General features: G+C 42.8%; 2 protein-coding genes and 2 long non-coding RNA genes across 15 annotated transcripts in view; 2 read left to right on the forward strand and 2 right to left on the reverse strand.

Moving 5' to 3' along the window:
- Nucleotides 1-152: 152 nt before the first annotated feature.
- Nucleotides 153-5171, reverse strand: Not (ubiquitin carboxyl-terminal hydrolase nonstop). Its single transcript, XM_076304494.1, has 6 exons — nucleotides 4900-5171; nucleotides 3546-3678; nucleotides 3262-3477; nucleotides 2758-3172; nucleotides 2114-2680; nucleotides 153-2036 (listed from the first exon to the last, which is right to left on the reverse strand). Exons 1-6 carry the CDS (start codon nucleotides 5017-5019, stop codon nucleotides 1979-1981), a joined length of 1509 nt encoding a protein of 502 aa, XP_076160609.1. The 5' UTR covers nucleotides 5020-5171; the 3' UTR covers nucleotides 153-1978.
- Nucleotides 4548-7184, forward strand: LOC143143354 (uncharacterized). 3 transcript variants are annotated; one of them, XR_012991106.1, is made up of 3 exons: nucleotides 4548-6413; nucleotides 6654-6793; nucleotides 6882-7184. It is a non-coding gene; the product is annotated as an uncharacterized LOC143143354 (long non-coding RNA). The 3 variants fall into 3 exon arrangements; XR_012991107.1 differs by having other exon boundaries at nucleotides 4548-6091; nucleotides 6156-6793; XR_012991105.1 differs by having other exon boundaries at nucleotides 4548-6793.
- Nucleotides 7084-15323, reverse strand: LOC143143352 (dopaminechrome tautomerase). Its single transcript, XM_076304495.1, has one exon. The coding sequence runs from the start codon at nucleotides 14870-14872 to the stop codon at nucleotides 13580-13582; it is 1293 nt and encodes a 430-aa protein (XP_076160610.1). The 5' UTR covers nucleotides 14873-15323; the 3' UTR covers nucleotides 7084-13579.
- LOC143143355 (uncharacterized) overlaps nucleotides 7827-20545 on the forward strand; it is a 30581-nt gene continuing 17862 nt past the window's right edge. For all 10 annotated transcript variants that reach the window (XR_012991118.1, XR_012991109.1, XR_012991108.1 and 7 more), the window contains exon 1: nucleotides 7827-20511. This is a non-coding gene — a long non-coding RNA (uncharacterized LOC143143355). The remainder of the gene's footprint in view (nucleotides 20512-20545) is intronic.

Consider the following 20545-nt stretch of genomic DNA (forward strand, 5'->3'; position numbering starts at 1 on the left):
TATTGCATTGCGATAGAAATAAGTCAGATACGATAAAAGATTATCTACTCTAATGTTGATAGGAAATATTGACTTTAAAAATTTCCTTTTAATAAAGCTTATAGGTGTGCAAAATAAATTAGGATAAGGATGAATCAATGTAAGACCGTCCCTCCACGAAATATAACTTTATTTCTGTATACGTTTACTTCAGCCTTATATAAAATGTTACAACTGCACGTGTAATATTAACTTCCAGATATAATTTTATTGGTCGTGCCACGATATACCATGAGAATGGGCACACAATTGCAGTTGTAGCAATGCGTACGATCAATGAGTACATCGGACGATGACAATGTTTACAACACTTATTTTTCTCGTTTTTCTCCATACAATGCTCTTGTACGTTGTTAAACGTCTGTAGATTACACATTATTTTTTTTAAAGAATAATTACATTTAGAAATCTCTTATTATTAATGGAATTTTAACAATTTGACAAAGGATTGTACAGTTTCGTCACGTACGGAGACATATGAGGAAAATTGTTCATTTTAAACATTGATTGACACAATACATATTAGGCGTCTGCTGCGATTCACTCTCAGGTATCGTTTAATGTGAGAAAGATTGTACGAAGCTACGTATTTAAAGGAAATGTGTACACAATTTTATCGATGAACACAGTACAGAAATCTGTTACAAAATAGAGTGCTAGAATAACTATGGTAGGCACACAATTATTAACTAAAAGTGCAATTGAACGCTTGGCACTTTCTGTAAGATCCGCTATACGGAAAATTACATAAAATTAACAAAAGCGACATGATTGATTCTTTAACGGGGAATTATGTATCTTTCGTCCTTTCGTTCGTTTGAACATCGTTAAATTCAAAATTGTTACGTTAAAAAGAAAGGTAAAATGGGCAACCAGACAAAAGAATTGTCAAACAGTGATTTTTTATTATACACAGTCGCGCGAAATAATTCGCCTTGTTCAGATAATGTCATTATCCCTTCTTTTTTTTGCTATACGTTACTTCGTTTGTACAAAAGTGATTCACCGAAGGATGGCCGACACGACGAATCGTGTGAAGAAAATGTTTTAAGTGAACGAGTATGTAAAGTCTAACATATTACTTGTAATAAAATTTTGTGTCAAACGGAGAAAAATTAATAAAAAAAATCTAGATCGCATGATCCATCCTTGGTGTCTCATGTATACAAGTGTCAGGGCAGGAATATAACAACAGTCAGCGATATACAAAAATGCGATCGATCGTTTAAAAAAATTGAGCTAATCTTACAACTACACTTATGGTACTTTAGGACACAAACAGGGAAATCAATTGCCGTGTGCGCCAGCTTAGATTTCATCGAACGTAAAACACAATGATGAAAAGAAAAGTGAAATTGTAGCGAACACGATGTTTACATCCTTACACTTTCCAAAATGTTCGAATATCACGACAAACATCTATACTAACAGAACGACATCCGGTCGGTCTTGACTATTTTTAACAGTGATTAATTTCTAGTTTTATCCTTTTATTCGCACGATCAAAGCGTAACAGTTTAATCATTCGTTAACTCTCTCTTCTAATTTCGAAAGTATGTATCTCCGTCTATACCACTTTCTAACGATTCATCGTTTCAGACGAGAGTTCGAAATTTCATTTTTGAGGCCTTCATTTCTTTATATATATATTATATATACATATACATACATACATAGATGTATACATGCATACATACATACATACATACATGCATACTAACATACATACATACATACGTGTATGTACATATGTATATGTATATATTGTCGCACAGATCATGCACATCCGACCGATAAGCAAATTTGCACAAGTCGGATGAAACTTATGAGACAGTTTCTAGAACGGAATTAGGTTCATGTATCTCTTAGGATGCTAAAGGACTTAAGTCTACCGCCCATAATTCGTCGTGATAAATAAATTAATTACATGATCTAACGTTTACACCTTGTTGTTTCGACCATACTCCAAAATTTGTTTATGATAAAAAAGAAGATACCTGAAAAGGAAACGTTATTTCACTGCATCCTTCGTAATAATAGTAACTGCGCACATTAACCAGTGCCGCGGACTCACCCCTCGCTAGTCAAGACGTCTTTTAATCTTGCTCTTGTAATCAAATGATCGTCGCATTTAAACCATTGATCTCTTTGCTGCCGTATAAAAGCAGTGTAGTGTCCAGTTTCCAAAGAACCCTCATGATTTATCACCGCAAACAATGAATATCTATTGTCGCTGAATGCCATGTCTTCTCCATTCTTTGGTAGCCCATCCATCATCGCACTGTTATTGTTACCGTTTCGTCTGTGCGACATAAAAGGAGTCATGTCTAATTGTTCTGGAAATGAGATGAATGTGGAAATCTTCTTGTCCTGGATGCTAGAGTGCTCGAATCGTTTCAAGTGAAAACTGGCCACAATTGGGAGCTGTTTCATCGTCAATTGCTTGGTGCTCTCTTGATAAGTTTGACAATTGCTGCACTTTATTTTCGCGCTAGATCCCAAATGTTCTGCACGCGTAAACCTTTCCAGACAATCTAATAATGAGGTAGGAGGACCAGAACTATCAGAACCCGACGCACTAGCAGCTGGACCCAAATCCAATGATATATCCCAAAACGGATCTATTGTGGTTGATACTCCACTAAAAAATAATTACATAAATACAGTCTCCTTCACGTTACAATAGATACTATAAAATATTATAGATGTGTGTCGTACTTGCACGCTTGACAAACCACGTCGCTTTGAAGCCCACCAGTAAAGATTTGATCGATAATACAATTACAATGATGTGGATTATCTTTTACTAAAATCGGCGCTGCTTCGCAATGCCTATGTAAAACGTCGAGTGTAGCTATAAAGAATTCATGGGCATCCTGCTGTTCATAACCCGCTAAATGCCTGGCATGTGTCCATATCAAATGAAGAAGCTTATGAAGGGTCAATGGTGCTTTACTACCGGAATAAAATTCCTGAAAAAGATGGGACACTTCGCAGACCAGGCAGCGAGTGGGTTGTGGGCAGTGATGACGGTCAGCGAGGAAATAATCTCTTAATAGTGGTGTATGTATGAGTGCTTGTACAATGCAATTCATGAAACATGTACTTCCAAGATTTATAAGTCCTCTTAGACCTGAAAGTGTTATAAACAGATTAATATACATTTTTAATTTATATTTAAATTTCTGTTGCACATGTAAAATATTTTATTGCAACTCTTACCTATAGTAGAATTTTCAACAACACGCCTTCTGCGTGGATGTTTTCTCAATAAGTCTGCCTCTATTTGCGTTGGTTCCCATGCTCGATAAAATTCTCCAAAGCTTAGGGATTTTGCTGACTCGCTCCATTGAGCTTTGGCAACTGCCAATAATTCTCTATCGTATACATAATCACCACATTGGAAGCACAAAATATTTCCATAACAGAGATCAACAGCTGCAACATGAAATCAATTATGAAATATGTTTCGCAAGTACATTGTATTGGTTTCTACATATAATTACCTAAAAAATGTTTTTTTGTCTTTGCATGTTCCTGTATGTGACCTTTTACATAGCAGCCAAAGAATATACAATGAAGACAAGAATGAAGGCGGTCTTTGTACGTTTTACATGTGTGACACAAGCAGCTTACGGCCTAAAAAAATATATGAATCATTTATTTACTGGACTTGGTAAAAAAGTTAAAAATATTATCATACATATAAAGTATTACATAGATTAGATAAAAGCATTGTTCAAGGAAAACTATGGTATATATTTGTATATATCGGTATAGAAAATGATACAATGATTTATTTAATAAAAATTATAATTGCATTCAAATATAAATGTTTGCAAATATTCATAAGATCAACGGTACCCGCAGACTCATAAGTCTACAGTACCGTTACTTTACAAGAGCAACAAATCTTCTAGAACTTTGTACCGGCAGAGTAATCGTGTACGGCGGCCATTTTTAAATCCGTTTTTACACACGAGTCGCCCATGAAACTATGTAACAATAAATAGGAATCAAATAAATAAATTACATCGTTTGCAATGTTTTCTTCATCGTATAACTGCAAGATGCATTTATACCCACAAAAGTATCTTTGTTCCAAAATTACTTTGGAACAACGGTTAATTTCGAATCAAGCGGTTTCGAAACTTCTGTAATGGAAACCTCTTACAAAATGAGAACCTCGATTCAAGGGATCGGAAAAGAACAAGATCGGAAGAAAGGAACGGAAAAGGAATGCGAATAAAGTATGGATGGATAATCAAGATTGTGAAATATTCATCAGTTTGGTTAATGATATTAAACAACACAGACGAAGATTGACCATTGGAATAGACCGTTACATCAATCGGAAAACAAAGAATAATTTTCCAGACGAATGTCGCAGTGAAAGACAAGATTCATTGACGGATATCCCGTCCCAACAAACATGAATGAACTGCGTAAAAAAAATGAAGCGGTCGCAAAAGTAGCACGTCACCGTCTCCTAAAGTTCTATAAACAATACGTGCATGTTTGCAAATTAGGTTGTCATTCTGACTAGAAATTGCATGCCCCGTGACTCAAGATCGCAAGTGGGACTAGAAAACGACAAAGAAAGAGAATGATCTCTCGACTTCCGAGATTGCGAAGGTCCTTGGTGTCGCAGCGATTTCTCATTTTTCTACATTACTGTTTTTATCGTGTGTCCGACGGACACGATACCATAACGAGACTACCAGACAGCAAGACAGAAAACAAGAAACAGGGACGGACGAACAAACGTTGAATACGCATAGAAAGAGTACAGGCGAAAGCGAGAGAAGAGACAAAGACAGAACCTTGACCACGGATCACGCAAGAAAAAGATAGTCGCACCTTTCTTACGCGTGCCTCGGTCGACGTGCTGGTCACGAAATAGGAGTGTATCACTTTGTACGGCTGGATACCCTTGGCTGCTTTGAAATTATTCAAGTGTATGCAGCCATGGTCGCTCATCTCAGGCTGGCGCGAGCGACGCTGCCCTGTCTCTTCCTCGCCCTGGTGATAGCCCTGCACGTACTTCGATGCTCGCCGGTCCTCTTTGACCACCGACGAGATGACGACGATGACGACGATGACGACGATGACCACAACGAAGCGAGAGCTGACCACCGACGGCACAACGTAGAGAACGGGCCGTCAACGACGGGCACGAGCACTACGTGGAGCAGTCGCTTGACGGCGACGACGGAGGCTGCTCTGTGCGGGGCGTAGCACGCTGGCCTTGGCAGGAGCGCGCGTGTCGTTGACATGGAAAACCGCGTGAACCTTGGGAAAAAAAAGCGCAAGGGTTGTCCGTGCAGTGTCGTAGCCAGTCGATCGCTGTCACACCGTACCGATCTGTCCCCGTTGGTTGGGGAGAGACAGACCAGAGAGGAGGAAGAGGAGAGGCAGACGAATCGAAATAGAGGCGCGCGCGACCAGGCGGACGATCCTTCTTCAACACCCACGAGATAAGGGGAGGCCACCAATGTTCTCGGCGTCGATCTCTTCGAAGGAAAGCACCGCTTTGACTTCTCGTGTCCACGTTTTCGACACCCGGGTGCTCACGGACACCAGCCGGTCACTGCAGGCGCCGCCGGTACGAGCCAGCCCCTCTTTACCCCCACTACTAACGGTAGAACGTTCACAGGTTCGACTCGTTGAAGGGCGCCCAGGGTTCCATCAATAATGCCGTTTTGTTTCAAACGATCGAACGAGAAATTGCAAAAAGTAAAACTCATCGTTCGAACACGACAAGTCGAAGGGTTTGCTGTATCGAAAAAACTCAAAATGATTTTGTAAAATTATTTCGAGCATAATTTGTTCCCTTTATCAGCAAGTTGTAGTTTCGATTCTCGAAATTGGAAACGATCGCGTATCGAAACAAGAGATATCTACCAATCGTGAATTTCGTGGCTTCGCGTATTACCTTACGATTTGGTAAGCACTTTCGTAAACCTCGAACGTCTGAAACGCCCAACAACGGAAATTTCATTATTGATCATGATTCGTGGAAATGTTATTTCTGAAAGTGCAACACGCAATCGTACGTAAATAAAGAAAACTGTAATAACGTTAAAAATACCTACGATACGCAATATGTATTTCAGGTTTTAAAAAACTAAGGACAGCCCTGAGTTCCCCGCTTACCTAACCCCTCTCACCATGAAGTAACAGCTGCGCACGGTATACATCCCTTTGGAATCGCCTTCCTGGTAGCTCGCAAAAGTGAAACCGCTAACTGATAATTCCTTCGTTGCGTGACCTATTGAGACTTAAAACTATTCTACAGCTTCGTCGTCTATCAACAATGGCGTATTGATTAGATTAGATTCCGATCAACAGCTGTATCTCCTAACCCCCAAATGGTCAATACGATTTTGTCTCGTACAGCTCTTTATCGCTAGAATTAATATTGATTTTTATCGTTACAAGAAATGCATGGCATATTTCTTGTAAAATTTGAAAAAATACGATTACATGAGAGTACATTAACATATTAAATCGTCGAGTAAAGATCGGTCGTTAAATGTGTTGAAAAAGGTTTTGCTATGTATATATACATGTACATATACAATGTATATGTACATATTTCTTTGTGTCGACAGTATCGCAAATTTCGAAGCTCTGAGAACGCCGAGTTGAGTTTTACCGATTGGACACAACGAATTCAAGAGGTACCTGTGTCGCCATCTATGTTGCTGCTTAGAAACTATCTATAACTTCGTATTTGGATATACGACAAAAAGTACGTTAAATTTGTGTTGTTTGAAATTATATTACAGCAATGGTTCTCCTTCGAACTTCTGTTGATTTAATTGTTCTTTTTCAAAAAGTATTCGGTGTTCTACTCGAATTTCCTTGGTTACCGACGTGAGCAGATACTCGTTGGAAAGCAGCGCATCGATACCGAAGCGTATAAATGCTATTAAAAAGCGCTGACGAAGATCTACTAAGATATCTAGCGAGGTTGGAATCTACAGTTATGCAACGTACAATTAAGAACTCAAAGTGACGATCAAAGAAGGGAATCTAAGGTCTTATAATATCTATCTTTATTAATAAGACATAATGTACATAAACACTATATAATAGCGACATTACACTCTAATGCACAAAGTAATAAACTATTAACGATACGTACGTCGATACGTCTTGCTTGAATCCTATATACTATTTCTATACTACATAATATGCAGAATATCGCGTAGCGTATGGTATAATCGAAGAGGTGATTCGTTGAAAAAAAATAAATCGTCAACGCGGAAGAAAATTTCTTCGCACAAGGCTTCGTTTTGAGAGAATCGTGTTGAAAATAGAGGTTCGTTCGAGCGCGTTTCCCGCGCACTTTCAGACTCGTTTCAACAAAAGAACCGAGACCAAAATGACAAAATAGTATTCTACATTTTCGATTTATTTTTTCACACAGAATCGTTTCTTGTACAGTTGTACCACCTATTACGCGACACTCTGTGAAATTTACAACTATAGAAAATATATTAATCTTCCCGGTGTACAGATTTCCTGGTGTAACTGTGTAAAACGACGTCGAACGAGCATGTACTTAACCCTCTACTGTGACTTTGAGGTAACACACTGCATACGAATTTCCATTGCGTATGCTAATGTACAAATATTATTCTATTATCACCCGTTCCAACGTGGGTGTCGCAATTGTTTTTTTCTTTTTTTTTTGCGGTGATATGTTTATTAAATGAAATTCAAATGGTAATTTATACGTCACTTGTTTATCAACGTTCTATTAAATAATTTATTTTCAGACGAAACAAAAAACTGTGGGTTGTAAGAGGCTCGACGACTCGTGTTCGTTTTCGCTTCGATTCGTCAAGGATTGCCCGATGGATCGTCGTTGACGTGGAAATAATGCTGTTAACGATGGAATCGCCATTTTCCGTGCTTTCTCGAAGTACATACATAGCTAAGGAAACGAGAAACGATTCCACGGTGGCGAGCAAAGATAATCGTCTCCGATCGGACTCGACCGAGCGAAATCCTCGACAAAATTAACGATGTGGTTCTCGCGTAATAGTAACCGCGTACTTACAAATTTAATCTACGATAGAACACTTCGCCGTGCACCCTAGAAACCGGTTTTCCATCGTCGTCAAAAAGCGCCACGCGGGCCGCTTTTGACTAGAATTCCGGAAGACTCGTCGACTTGTTTCGAGGCTTTGTAATTGCAAATAGACTGTAATTCATTATTGTAAACGAAGTTTGTCTTCGATGTAACGCTTTGGCGAACAGTATACTTCGAAACGAAGAAAGTCGTGATGTAGTTTCATGCCGGGTAAATTCACCGCTCGAAATAATCGGGTGACCGTCCAATCAAACCGTTCGACCGATTAGTAAGCCGACCAGTAGTTTATCCGCGTATGTCGCATCCTTTGTATGTGGTTCGTTGGAAGGATCGTTCAACGATTCGATCGCCCGATTTCTTCGAGAAGGGAATTTATAGTTAGCGATTAAATACAGATCGTCGGTGGTTCGTTTAATTTTAGCCGAATATTGGTCGACCTGTCTCCCTGAACTTTCTGGTTAGCGCTTAATCGTTCGACGATTGAATAGAAACCGCATTAAACATCGTTGATAGTTTATGAGTCAAAGATATTTAATATTCTTTTCATAGCGCCGTGACATCATTTGTTGTAGATGCAATGACCGCGGAGTCTCGTTCCGAAGGATACACGTTCACATTTTTACGCTGTTTTATGAGTCACTGGCATAGGTGTACTTCGATGAATCCTTCCATCCGTTGCAGATTTCGTTCACTGTTTCACGGATCGTTCGAAATTGCAAATTTTTTAAAGAATGATTCGTTCGCGAGTTGGATGATATCGAATCGAATCTTCATTCTTTCTTTTTTCCAGGACACAAAATCCTGTTTACATAACCGAGGATTGTAGCAGAGATCATCCAAGACATCGATGAAAGAATTGATAACAAGGATTCCGGCTGCAAGATTCTCGATACAAACTGTATCGGTGACCAACAGATTCGAGTAATTGATGTCAGATGCACGGAAACCTCGTAACTCCCCGAAACACTCGATTCGTATTTTTTCAAAGTTATAACGGCAGAGTGGAAAATTGATACATCTTTCGTTTCAGAGAAAAGCGTGTACTGCGACACGTGATCCTTAACGAACAAGCCGATGGACACACGCGATTCACCTAACGAGTTTCAAAGCCTGCCACGATCCTCAGATTAATCTCAGGTGTACGGAGCATTCTCGGAGAAGTTTTGTAATCTCCCGAGCCTCTCCCTGGGCGTTCGTTGACTCGTGGTTCAGGGCTAGGCCCCGGCTTCGTTTCTGCCGCGTAATAATGTGCGTGCACCTCGCTTCGCCGCAAAACTGGGACGCTGCGTGCTGAAAGAGGAGACACAATTGTGGGAAGAGGCTGAAAGCGAGATTGCTCGGCCGCTACGGCGGTTCCTAGCGTCTCCGAGTTTTCCCTCTGCATGAACAGACTCGTGTCTCTCGATCGCGTCGGACATGGAATAGATCGCGGTACCGATAATGGCTGTCCCTCTTTTTTTTCTCCTCTCAATTAACAAATGCACCTGGAAACACGGATTCCGTGCACGCGCGGAACCGTATGAAAAATTCATCTCGCGCTACCCACCGTACACGGTGTGCATCTTCGCGTACACTCGATGACACTTGCGCTACGTAAGCTCCAAGATCGCGATGACTTTAAGACGAACGAAAAGTTTAGAAGCGTAAGTCATAAAGACGGTTCGACTTCGTATTTAATCCATTCGGTTCAAACCACGAGTGAGACTCGTGGTGCACGATTTGGACCAAAACGCGTTATTAATCAGAATCATAGGTTTCGATCTACGGATAATTTCCGATCGTAGTTTCTATTTATACGTACTAAGCGGAAAATATTACGGTCGTAACTGTGACATTTACACTTGCTTTACGAACACTGAGGTAAAATCTAAAATATTACTCGGTGTTGCAGTTCGTCTGTGCAAAGCGCGGAATAACTAAAGGCTGAATGGGTCGAGAAAGGAAAGATTTCGTAGCTTTTGTCTACGGTGTGAAAATGTTTCACTCGTTTACGAACGTAAATGAAAGATCGAAGGACGTAATCGGATCTGTGTAACGATTATCGATGAATTGTGCGCAAATGACTGATAATTACGTTTAAACGGAGATAATCGAACGGTAGTTTTTGCTCTTTAACCGCGAAGGAGATGATTTTGGAAGTTATCGTCAACAGTGTACGTACGTTGCAATTTATAATCGTTATCCTGTTTTCCAGGTAAGAGCGTTTACGAGCGATTGGGCCGAATCGTGGTCCAAGTTCTTCGAACCAGAGTGCTCCTGTACGAAACTGGAGGTTAGGTCTGGAATTCGTAGCAACGTGTTAACGAGGCGAGCATTCTGGGTCGATCTGGCGAGAAAGGGAACAATAATCGTAACTAATAAATGCCGCGAAATGGCAGAAAGCTGCGTTCACCAGCGCCTAGACAAATGACTCATAACTCGCGTTTCCCGACGAGCCACGGTATACAGTTTCAATTCATCGTCAAAAATAAGGCCATATGCATTAAAGCTATTCGTACGTGTTACATGTAGCGTACACACTAATTATACATACATACATACATTCACATATAGCGCAGTATTCACAGTTCGAGTGGTAAGGCGATGAGAAATAAAATACTGCATCGATCTTCGGGGTCTTTCTCCCTTCCTCGCAGGTAAATTAAGAACAAATAAGTACCCTTTCGCGTTATTGGTCGCGATCGCGTAAAAACGCGCTCGGTCTGGAGCGCTCGGGTCCCGATGATCGATCGGTGATCGTCGAAATACAGTTCACGATAAATAATCGTATTCGTCGAAACGAATCCTCCGTAACCTATGTCTCCGAATCAATTACTCGTAAACATTGTATATTTGGTAAGTTCTCGCTTTAACAAACTTTCGATTATTTTCAGTACATCGTATAATCATCGATCACAGGACAAGAAACTTTCGCGAGAGTTTTCGCACCGAAATTTCTCGTCCAACGAACGAGAAACTGAAAGAAGTTGCTGCGCGAAGATTGCGATTAGAAGATTCGATTGTAAACACGGAAAGTTCAACGGAATGTAGGATGGAAGTCACGCTGCGTTACAGAGGATTAACTTCCCGAGATAAACGTATTACAAATAGTCGTTTACTATCGCTGCCATTACGGTTCGTTGCTGAGTTGCGTCTATCTCGTCGAACTATGGCCCTCTTAAATTTATGTTCGTCGATAAATGCGTCTCTATTTTCCAGAAGGACAGATTCTTGACGGTGGGGTGCTTCGATCGCGGTGACGAATGCTCCGACTTCCTTCCAACCCCTCTATGCGACACCCCGAGCCAAGAGGGACGTGTCTCTTTCGTTCTCTCGTACTCCAATTTCCCTTTCAATCGCGGCGATCGGTCCGCAAGCGACTTAATTTGGTCGTCAGATTTAATAGTCTCCATTGACGATGTTAATTCGAGATCAATTAAGCGCGAACGCGCCGGTATCTCATGACGAAAGACTCGCTCGGTACGAAAGCGTAATTGTATCGAGGTACGTGTAGCGATTCGATCCAGTCCTCCGATTCACGCTCGATCGTACGCACATTTACGGCGGAAACTTTCGCCAGTCGACGATAGAATATTAAAAACGCGACGCGTCGAATATATTTCATCGCTTCGTTTCGGTCGAAAAACCGTATCGTTTATAGCAGCGTTTCCGCGTACGATTTTACGCGAATGCAACAACGAAGGTATTGCAGCTTGGTCGATCGCGAGCGAGTTTTCGTGGAAAATTTACGAAAGTTTACGTAGAAATAAGAGCGATCGGATTTGCGGACTCACGTTCGCGCGAGAACAGCGGCCGCTAAATTTGCGAACTCGCGCAACCGTGGGAGCGGACGGTTAAGCGTTAACTACGAATTGAAAGTCAATATCGATGGAATTAATAACATGCAACAATAGCGGTGAAAGTTTCGGAATAGAACTTCTCCCAGTAATTATCATTTCTTTTTGTGGAAAAAAAAACTTCGTCGCGAAGCGTTGTATTCTACGTCGGCCATCGTCGAATGAAAAATCATTATTTGACGTATCGAAAAGATTTAGAAAAATCTCCGTAGACGGCGCAATTGTTTGTAGAATTTCAATTTTTCGAGCATCTTCGACAGGAACGAGAGAAACGAGTCGCGATTGAAAGTAAAAAACGAATACTCGGTTGCTCGCGGTGAATTCCAAACTTATTGGAAGGTGACCCCTTAAAGATAAAATTTCCACGACAAGCGACAGGTTTAAATCGATGCGAGAATAATATATATATACCTTTACAGTTTCGAACTCCGACGATCGATGCGTTGAAAGAAAGAAACGTTAACCGCATCGTTTTGCGTTTAAAATTTTCGTTCCACGACCTCCTTGAATTATAAAACGCCCCCGAGTCTAGGAGTCGCGTTTTCACGCTTTGGGAAACGCTGCTTTCAAGTCTAGGAGTCGCGTTCCCCGCTTTGGAAAACAACGCTAGACGTAGAATACCAACGAACCCTCGGCGATCGATTTCGCTCGCTTCGTCGGAAATCGGATAGCAACGGTAATCGGAACGATATATCGGGGAGACGCAATAATTCCTGGCCGTCTCGAGGCCAGAAAAATCAACGTTTCACCGAAACTCGCCACTGGCTGTTAATACATCTCGATCCATTTATTCTTAGCAGACGCGCGTGGACGCCGATGTACAGGTGTCCGCGCTCATTGACGAAAACATTCTTTTCGAGAATCGCGAACCGAAATTCCTACACGATAGCGATACATAGTTCTTCTCCGAGACCCTCTCCGAGACCCCACCGTTCGAGACGAATGATGTTCAAGGTCGTCGGAAATACCGAACGTCCGCGCGTTATTCGTATCATCGACAAAAGAATTCTTTTCGAGAATCGCGAGCTAAAATCTCTACTCGATAGAGGTACGTAGTACTTCGTCGGAGACTTTAAAGACCACGCTATTAGAGACGCGTTCTGGATGATGTTCAAGGTCATTGGAAATACCGAACTTCCGCACGTTGTCCGTATCGTTGATAAAAGAATTCTTTTCCAGAACCGCGAGCCAAGATCTCGACTCGATAGAGGTACGTGGTTCTTCGTCGGAGACTTTAGAGACCACGCGATTAGAGACGCGTTCTGGATGATGTTCAAGGTCATTGGAAATACCGAACGACCGTATCGTTAATAAAAGAATTCTTTTCCAGAACCGCGAGCCAAGATCTCGACTCGATAGAGGTACGTGGTTCTTCGTCGGAGACTTCAAAGACCACGCGATTAGAGACGCGTACTGGATGATGTTCAAGGTCATTGGAAACACCGGACGTCCACGCGTCGTCCGATCCTACAGTTCGGATGAATCGAGCGGCTTCGAAGAAAAAGACCTAAACGTCTTTGGTATACCCGAGCGTGCATCCGAGTACCGTCTACATCGACGAAAGAAAAGAAAAACAGGAGGAACGAGAGGGAGAAAGACGTTACTGCGCTACGATGGCCAACAGAACGGCTAATCCCATAGCTACGCCGAGGTTAATCCTGTTAGCGGTCGAAGCGGGTATCTCCGGCTGCTCCGGCGCGGTTCCGTCCTCGAGGTACTGATAATTCTTCACCCCGGGTTTCGACTGGAGAATCCTAAAGTTCGATGCGGTGATGTTGACGCGCGAGACCAAAAAGTTCTGCAGCGAATTGGTGATACAGTGGAGGTTACCATCCTCGTCGAACGCGAACGTGTCCGGCCACTGCAACCTCTCGTGATCCCTGGAGATCACCCTCATCCCGGTGCTGAACGACGCGGACTGCTTGGTGTCCCACATGCTCACGGCGTCGTCGGCCAACAGCCCGAAGTACAGCACCCCGGTCGCGGACATCGTCATACCGTCCGACTGTGAGCTCTTCCTGCCGAGCTCCTTCACGAAACTGTCGATGTTGCTCACGTTGCTCTTCAACGCCGACGTAGGTATCGAGTACAGATGAAACGAGGACAACGGCGAGTAGTATAATTGTCTGTCGTTGTTGCTGGCCGGCGATAAAGCGATCCCGTTCACAGGGATCGGTACATTGACCGGTGTTTTGTGTACCATGAACTTCGCGGCTTCCGCTTCCACTTTCATGGAGTCGTGTCTGACCTTCCAGGAAGTGTTGTTCGCGAGAGAGTAAACGATTATCCCCGGATCGTCCTTGTCGCTGTCGGTAATGTACGCTAGGCCACCGTCCTCGTGGTCCAGGACGATATCGTTCAGATAAGCGGTACCGCGCCGCGCCACGTGTGGCGGGAATTCGTGTATCAGTAGTGTCTCGTTCTTTTCCAATTCCAGGATTACGAGTCGCGGCGGACAACCGGTCTTCTTCTCCGTGGTCATCGTTGCCGTTCGTCCGGAATCGAGCACCCACATACGACCCATGGGATCGATCTCCACGTTCTGCACAAATTGGAACGCTCTGCAATCGTCGATCTTCTGCATGTCCCAGCTGGGGAAGGCCTCCAACTTGGGGGCTGTTTGTCGATTCACCGCAACCGCGAACGTCGTACCCAATGTGACCGGTACACCCTCCTTCCAGCGGGGCACCGTCAGATACATCCTGGTCTTCCAGAACTTTACACACGCTAGGTAGTTGTTAGCCGGAATATAATCGCCGTGGTTGATCGCGTACTGACGTACCTCGTCCGACGGCCACATCACGTCGACCGAGTACCATCGGAAGATCACTTTAAACGGCGGATGGCACGTCGTCACGGTGACCAGGAGCAAGAGAACCGTCAATGTCTTCATCGTCTAGGCGTTTGCGAACTGATTACGGCCAGCCTCGATATTCGCGCGTTTTCGTCGCCTCGTCGGTGTTCTCGTCTTGTTTTCGGACGTGCGAGAATCTCGGTAGCGCGGTCCCGATCGCGCGTCTAGAACACGGGAAGACCCAGGCGACCCGATCCGGTTGGAAACCGATATCCGGAACAGGGGCGTCCGCAACCCGCAACGTTGCCGGGGATCCGGAAGACGGTCTCCTCCTCCTCCTCCTTCTTCTTCTTCTCACGGAGAGCGTCTATTCTCGTCGACGAACCGGCGTAACGTGTTCCACGGAATATTTCGTGCGTGCCAACTGCGTTGGCCTAGCCACCGGGTCTCTACGGGTTCGTTCGTCTCGACGACGTCTTTCAGCCGGTGGTGAATACAGGGACGGTACCAACAGCGGCCCGTCACGCGGAGACGATCGCGATTTGACTGACGAAGACGCGGAGCGTCGCTTAGTGAGGCGTCGTACCCCCACCCGATCGCCCTCGACGTATTTACACACCGCGATTCGCGTGCACGTGCACGGTGTACGCGTGTGCGACTACCTACACACGCGGGGACTCGCACGCGGGTATACACGTACGCGCAACAGAACCACCCAGTGGCACCGCGCGAAACGTAGCTACTCCACCGCGTCGATGATGGAGTAGAAACATCGCGCGTGGAAACGCGAATCAACGTTCTCGAATCGGGTGTTCGTTCGACGATCGTTTCTCGATCGTGGCAACCGATTCCCTCTTCGAAACGATACGCGCGCGTATCGGTACTCGAAATAGTCGAGCTCGAGCCCATCCGCGAGTCTTCCACGAATCGGACCCTGGATAAAAGTAATATTATTTTTATCCCGATGTCCCGTCTATATTTCCTTTCATCGTTCCGATCGTCCAAGGCCAAATTTATACCATCGCGAATTGTCCATAAATTGGTGCGGAATTGTCCTGTGATATTCGAACACTTTTCAGCTCGTGATTAGATTAAGAACTTTCGGAGAATTCGACGATTTCTTCTCGGTACGTTCATTGTTGGGGTTAAACGAGAGACGGTGAGATTGAAATAGCGCCACGGATCGGAACGCAGAAAAAATAGAAGACGTTGTACGGCCGGATCCGTATGAATAGAAGACTCTCTGAAAGGGGTTGAGGTCGCCACGGGCGAAGAAAAAGTTGTTATCCTCCCCTCGTAAACGATGATCCCGAAAAATCGATTCAACGAACGTTTCTTCGTAACACGCGGCGCATAATTATCAAAAACTGCGTCGAACCTGTTCGCATCCTTTGTATCGCACATTTTTAGACGTATATACTCCTATATGTTAGGATTAAGGTGTATATACTCCTATATATTATTATTAAGGTGTATATACTCCTATATATTAGGATTAAGGTGTATATACTCCTATATATTAGGATTAAGGTGTATATACACCATACCGTTTATCGATTGCCCGTGAACGCATCGGAGAGGTTCTCCGATACTTTCCGATCGAAACGACGAGTCCAAGAACGTTGCGAATTTGCGTTATCCACTTTCGAAACCGTATGTAAAACCAGTAGAATTTAGAGAACGCAAAAGAAGTACCTTATATTCACGTGCTCCCTAGAGTGCAACAAATGCAAATAACTTCTCTCAAGTAACCCAAAACGTGGTTTTAGGACATTCTTCTTCGATTCGTCGATTCGATCGTGTTATAATTTACTTTAGAATACGCCTGTCCGTGCAAAAGGATCTCTAGAAGCAAACATTCGACGCTAATGTATCGATCGTTTGAACGTTTCATCGATACCGTCGTATCGAACGACCACACGCCGATCAGTTTTCCTTGCTTCGTAGCCCATTGATCCCAACCGAGTGAAACAGACGAATGCGCTGGATGACAGCAGAAACCGATACCAGTTGTGCGGTTCGCGGCACCGTTAAGTCCAGACTTTCTGGAATTCTTAAAATCCTTGTACACTTCATGAAAGATCCTCGACGGGAGGACCTCGGAGTACAGTCAGATATGCTTGAGCGAGGCTGTTCTTAAATTCTTTCGCTCTTACGACTCTATCCTTGAACGCTTCGTCTACGTCGCGAATGAAATTACACTTGTATTTGCGTTAATCGATTCGAGCGATTTAATTTGGATTTTAAGTTCCCTCGATGGTACACGTGATGCAACTAGAGACAGAGTACAGTAGTAAATATTATATAATTTTCTCGATAACGAGTGTAACATAAATGCTGACTTTAGCATTTGAAGCTAAAATGTAGTCACAAATGACCTTTCTGGTACGATTATATGTCTCTTCGCGTGGTACAACGAATAAATTGTGCTCTAAATGAATCGAACAAAAAAAATAAGTAATCTTTGCTCGTCGTTGGACTGGTTGCGATACGATTTCCCGTTTTTTCGATGCAGTTCGATCTAATTGCTACCGGTGTAAAATATTGTACTATATTTACCGAGCGAAGAGAATCTCTTAAAATAGACGGTCGCAAACATTAAACGCCGAGTTAAATCGCTCAATGTAAATCCAAATAAAATTTCGTCGTCCGTATTCAAGATGTGATGTTAATACGATACGATCTCGTGTATCGATATTAATCCAAAATTCTTGGGATCGTTGACTCGCCAACATTCAACATTTGATGGTATAATTGCGGTACAGAAAATACGAAGGTCAGACGCGCCAAGTTTGCGCACGTGTGGTTACCTAATCGCTCGAATCCACGGAACTGCTGACCGTTTAATAATATTAAATTGTTGGATTGATGCAATTCTCAAAAATAGTACCGTGAATTGTTGATTGACGGCCTCTAGAGTCGATCTATCGACAGTCCGTGTTGTATTTTTGAATGCGAAGCGACAGCGCGAAGCGTGAAAGGAGTACAATAAAGTTTTGGCAGCGGTTCAAGTATCCGTAAAAATTCACCAAGGAGAGTGAATCGGCAAGCATATGTGCGAAGAATTGTCCAAGACCGTGCCGCGAGTCCTTTTTCGACTTAATGCTCTGTTTCGTCCGTAATGGAGATTACGAGGATCGATGGCAACGACGTTCTTCCTGGATGACTCAGAGACCTATAAAACTTGAGACGTGTACCTCGATCGTTGATCGCGAAGGATTTACGAGATTCTAAATCGGTCCACGATCAACAATCGTACAGGGGAACTGCACCTAATTTCGCTTATCGAATTCCAATTTTTTCTCCATTTAAGAGTAATCGAAATTTTCGTATCTGGTTTCCGATTAAATTATTTCTACTTCGTCCGAGGCTGATGAGAATCCATTGCAATCCATAGATTTTATTTACGAATCGCAACGCGCAATATCGGCTATCCGAGAAATATCGATCGATTCGTGTACTCGCGAAATGTAAACGTGTACTCGCGTGTACTTGTCATTTTGAATCGTACGAATATTTCAGAGCAATATTGCCTGCAACTTTCGAATTGATTTGATCGTTTCAAATTGTATCATTCTATTCTTTATTGGAAGAATAGGGGAATGTAATTTGAAATTATCTTATTTTACGAGACAATCGCGTTTACATTTCAGACTTCAAATGAAGTTCGTCTAGGTAGCTCCACGTTCCTTGTTTATTTGTTAGGTTGTTCGCAAAGTCATTTCGTTTTCTTCGGTTGAAAATGAAACAAGATTCTTTTAGAGTGTGTAAATATTTTATCAAATTATATATTCTCCATTTTGGAAAACGATATGACCTTCCGAACAACCCGATACTTTTAAGTAGACTATGTAGCGATAAGTATACGCTGACCAAGGCGAAAGAAACTGTTTTTCGTTAAAAAAATTGTTGAAATTGATTGAAATCGATTGAAACCGATTGGAATCGAATGTCATTGGCGACCGTAGACGCTCACTCGATTAGTTGATGACATTTGGTAAACGCCTACGAGCGTTCAGTCTGTCGTGTGCTCGGTAGATGAGAAGATAATCCGCTCACAGCGTGTACTTTCCGTCGGTCGTTTGTAGTCAAAGGGTTAATTACATTATTCCTGTACGCCTCAAATGTTCAAACTCGCTATTTTCCAATGTGACGTGAAATAGTCGCAAAACGAGAGATTCATTGAAACACCGCGTTACTCGTTACTCGCGTAGTGCTGAAACGTATATTCAGCCACAGTTCATTATCAATAAATGTTATTACATTGTTCGCGAGGTTGATCGATATTATTAAGCGCTAATCGATATTATTAAGTGCAGTTACCCTGTCCAACGAAAACAAACCGAGTTTATTCGCCTTAAATGTTCCGACCGTAATCTTCTTCGATCCTCTTCGGTGACATTGGTCCCATTCGACGTAAACAAACTAATAGAATAATCCAGGAGCGAGTAAACATCGTATTACGATATTGATAAAATGTGTGACAAGAAAAGATAGAAAACAGAACGGATCTATAATTAATTCTAAACCGAAGAAGATCGGTCCATCGAAACGCTTGACGATAACTTCAAAGAAATTTCAAGAGCCTAATCGAAGGCGAATTGCATCGATATTCGTTGAACTGGCCGCGGTTAGTTTCGTCCAAAAGCTGGGATCAATGAACAATAAACTGAAAAACTGCCTATCGCCGAACACGACGCCGTCCTGTCGCTGAAATAACGAGTGGGCCAATAATATCGTCGAGCAGTCTAGTTCTCGCGAAGGATTATTTGATTTGCGTTAAATGGGGTCACGCCGGTAAATAATCCAGAGTGTCCATGATTCGAAATCGCTGACCAAACACGATAAAGGGGAATATTTTTGCGCCAATTTCGACGCCGCTTCCAATAATAATCGACGCGACGCGACGAGTCGAAAAACGGTACAAGTTTAAAATTAATCCCGAATAATTTCACAGTCTGTTCATAAAATGTACAATTACACCTTGGGTCGAGGAACAATGAAAAAGAAGTACCCTGTAACCAGGTAAACTGTAACAGGTAATCGAAGGACTTCGTTGGAAATATTACGCAAGGCTAATTCAATTCTACGATTGCGAGAGTGTTCGTGAAATTCCAAAAACGTAATGCATTTAACCTTGACGACTATCGCGAACGTGAGTATTACCGCAACAATTGGCTGCAATTAATCGCGAGCGGCAAAATATCTACATTATATAATTGCAGCAACGTGAAGGGTATGGCGAGATTCTCGACAACGCGGTTGAATGACTTCAATGATGATGGATGAAAACAACCATGAATAAATATGATACTACGGACGTTTGGAAGCATCTGGATGAACCGTGATGTCGAAACGGCCGGCACCTATTACAGACACTGTCGCTATACACGTACTTTATTACTGTTAGAACATTACGTTGCAGGTCACATGATCGTGAGTCAACGGTTACGCCTGTACCGGTCGCAATTCGTTGATGACCAACGAAACTTATTCTTCGATGATCGTCATTAGACACCCTCCGACCTTCGCCCGACCTTCGCTCCCCGATGGATCTACGATCGAAGAAATTGTCCGTTGGACTCGATGAACAAGATCCAATTTATTTCAAGGGATTTACGTTGCACCGGGACTTCGTGAAACGCGGATAAGAACATCCACGATAGTCAGATTTGCGACAAATCGTTCCACCTATTGGAATCTGAGAGGATTTTGGAACGAATTATCGATTAAAAAGGGTAACTGGGTTCGATATCGCCCTTAGCATCGGAC

This window comes from Ptiloglossa arizonensis, chromosome 2, assembly GCF_051014685.1.
Source record: "Ptiloglossa arizonensis isolate GNS036 chromosome 2, iyPtiAriz1_principal, whole genome shotgun sequence".
NCBI classification, from domain to species: domain Eukaryota; kingdom Metazoa; phylum Arthropoda; class Insecta; order Hymenoptera; family Colletidae; genus Ptiloglossa; species Ptiloglossa arizonensis.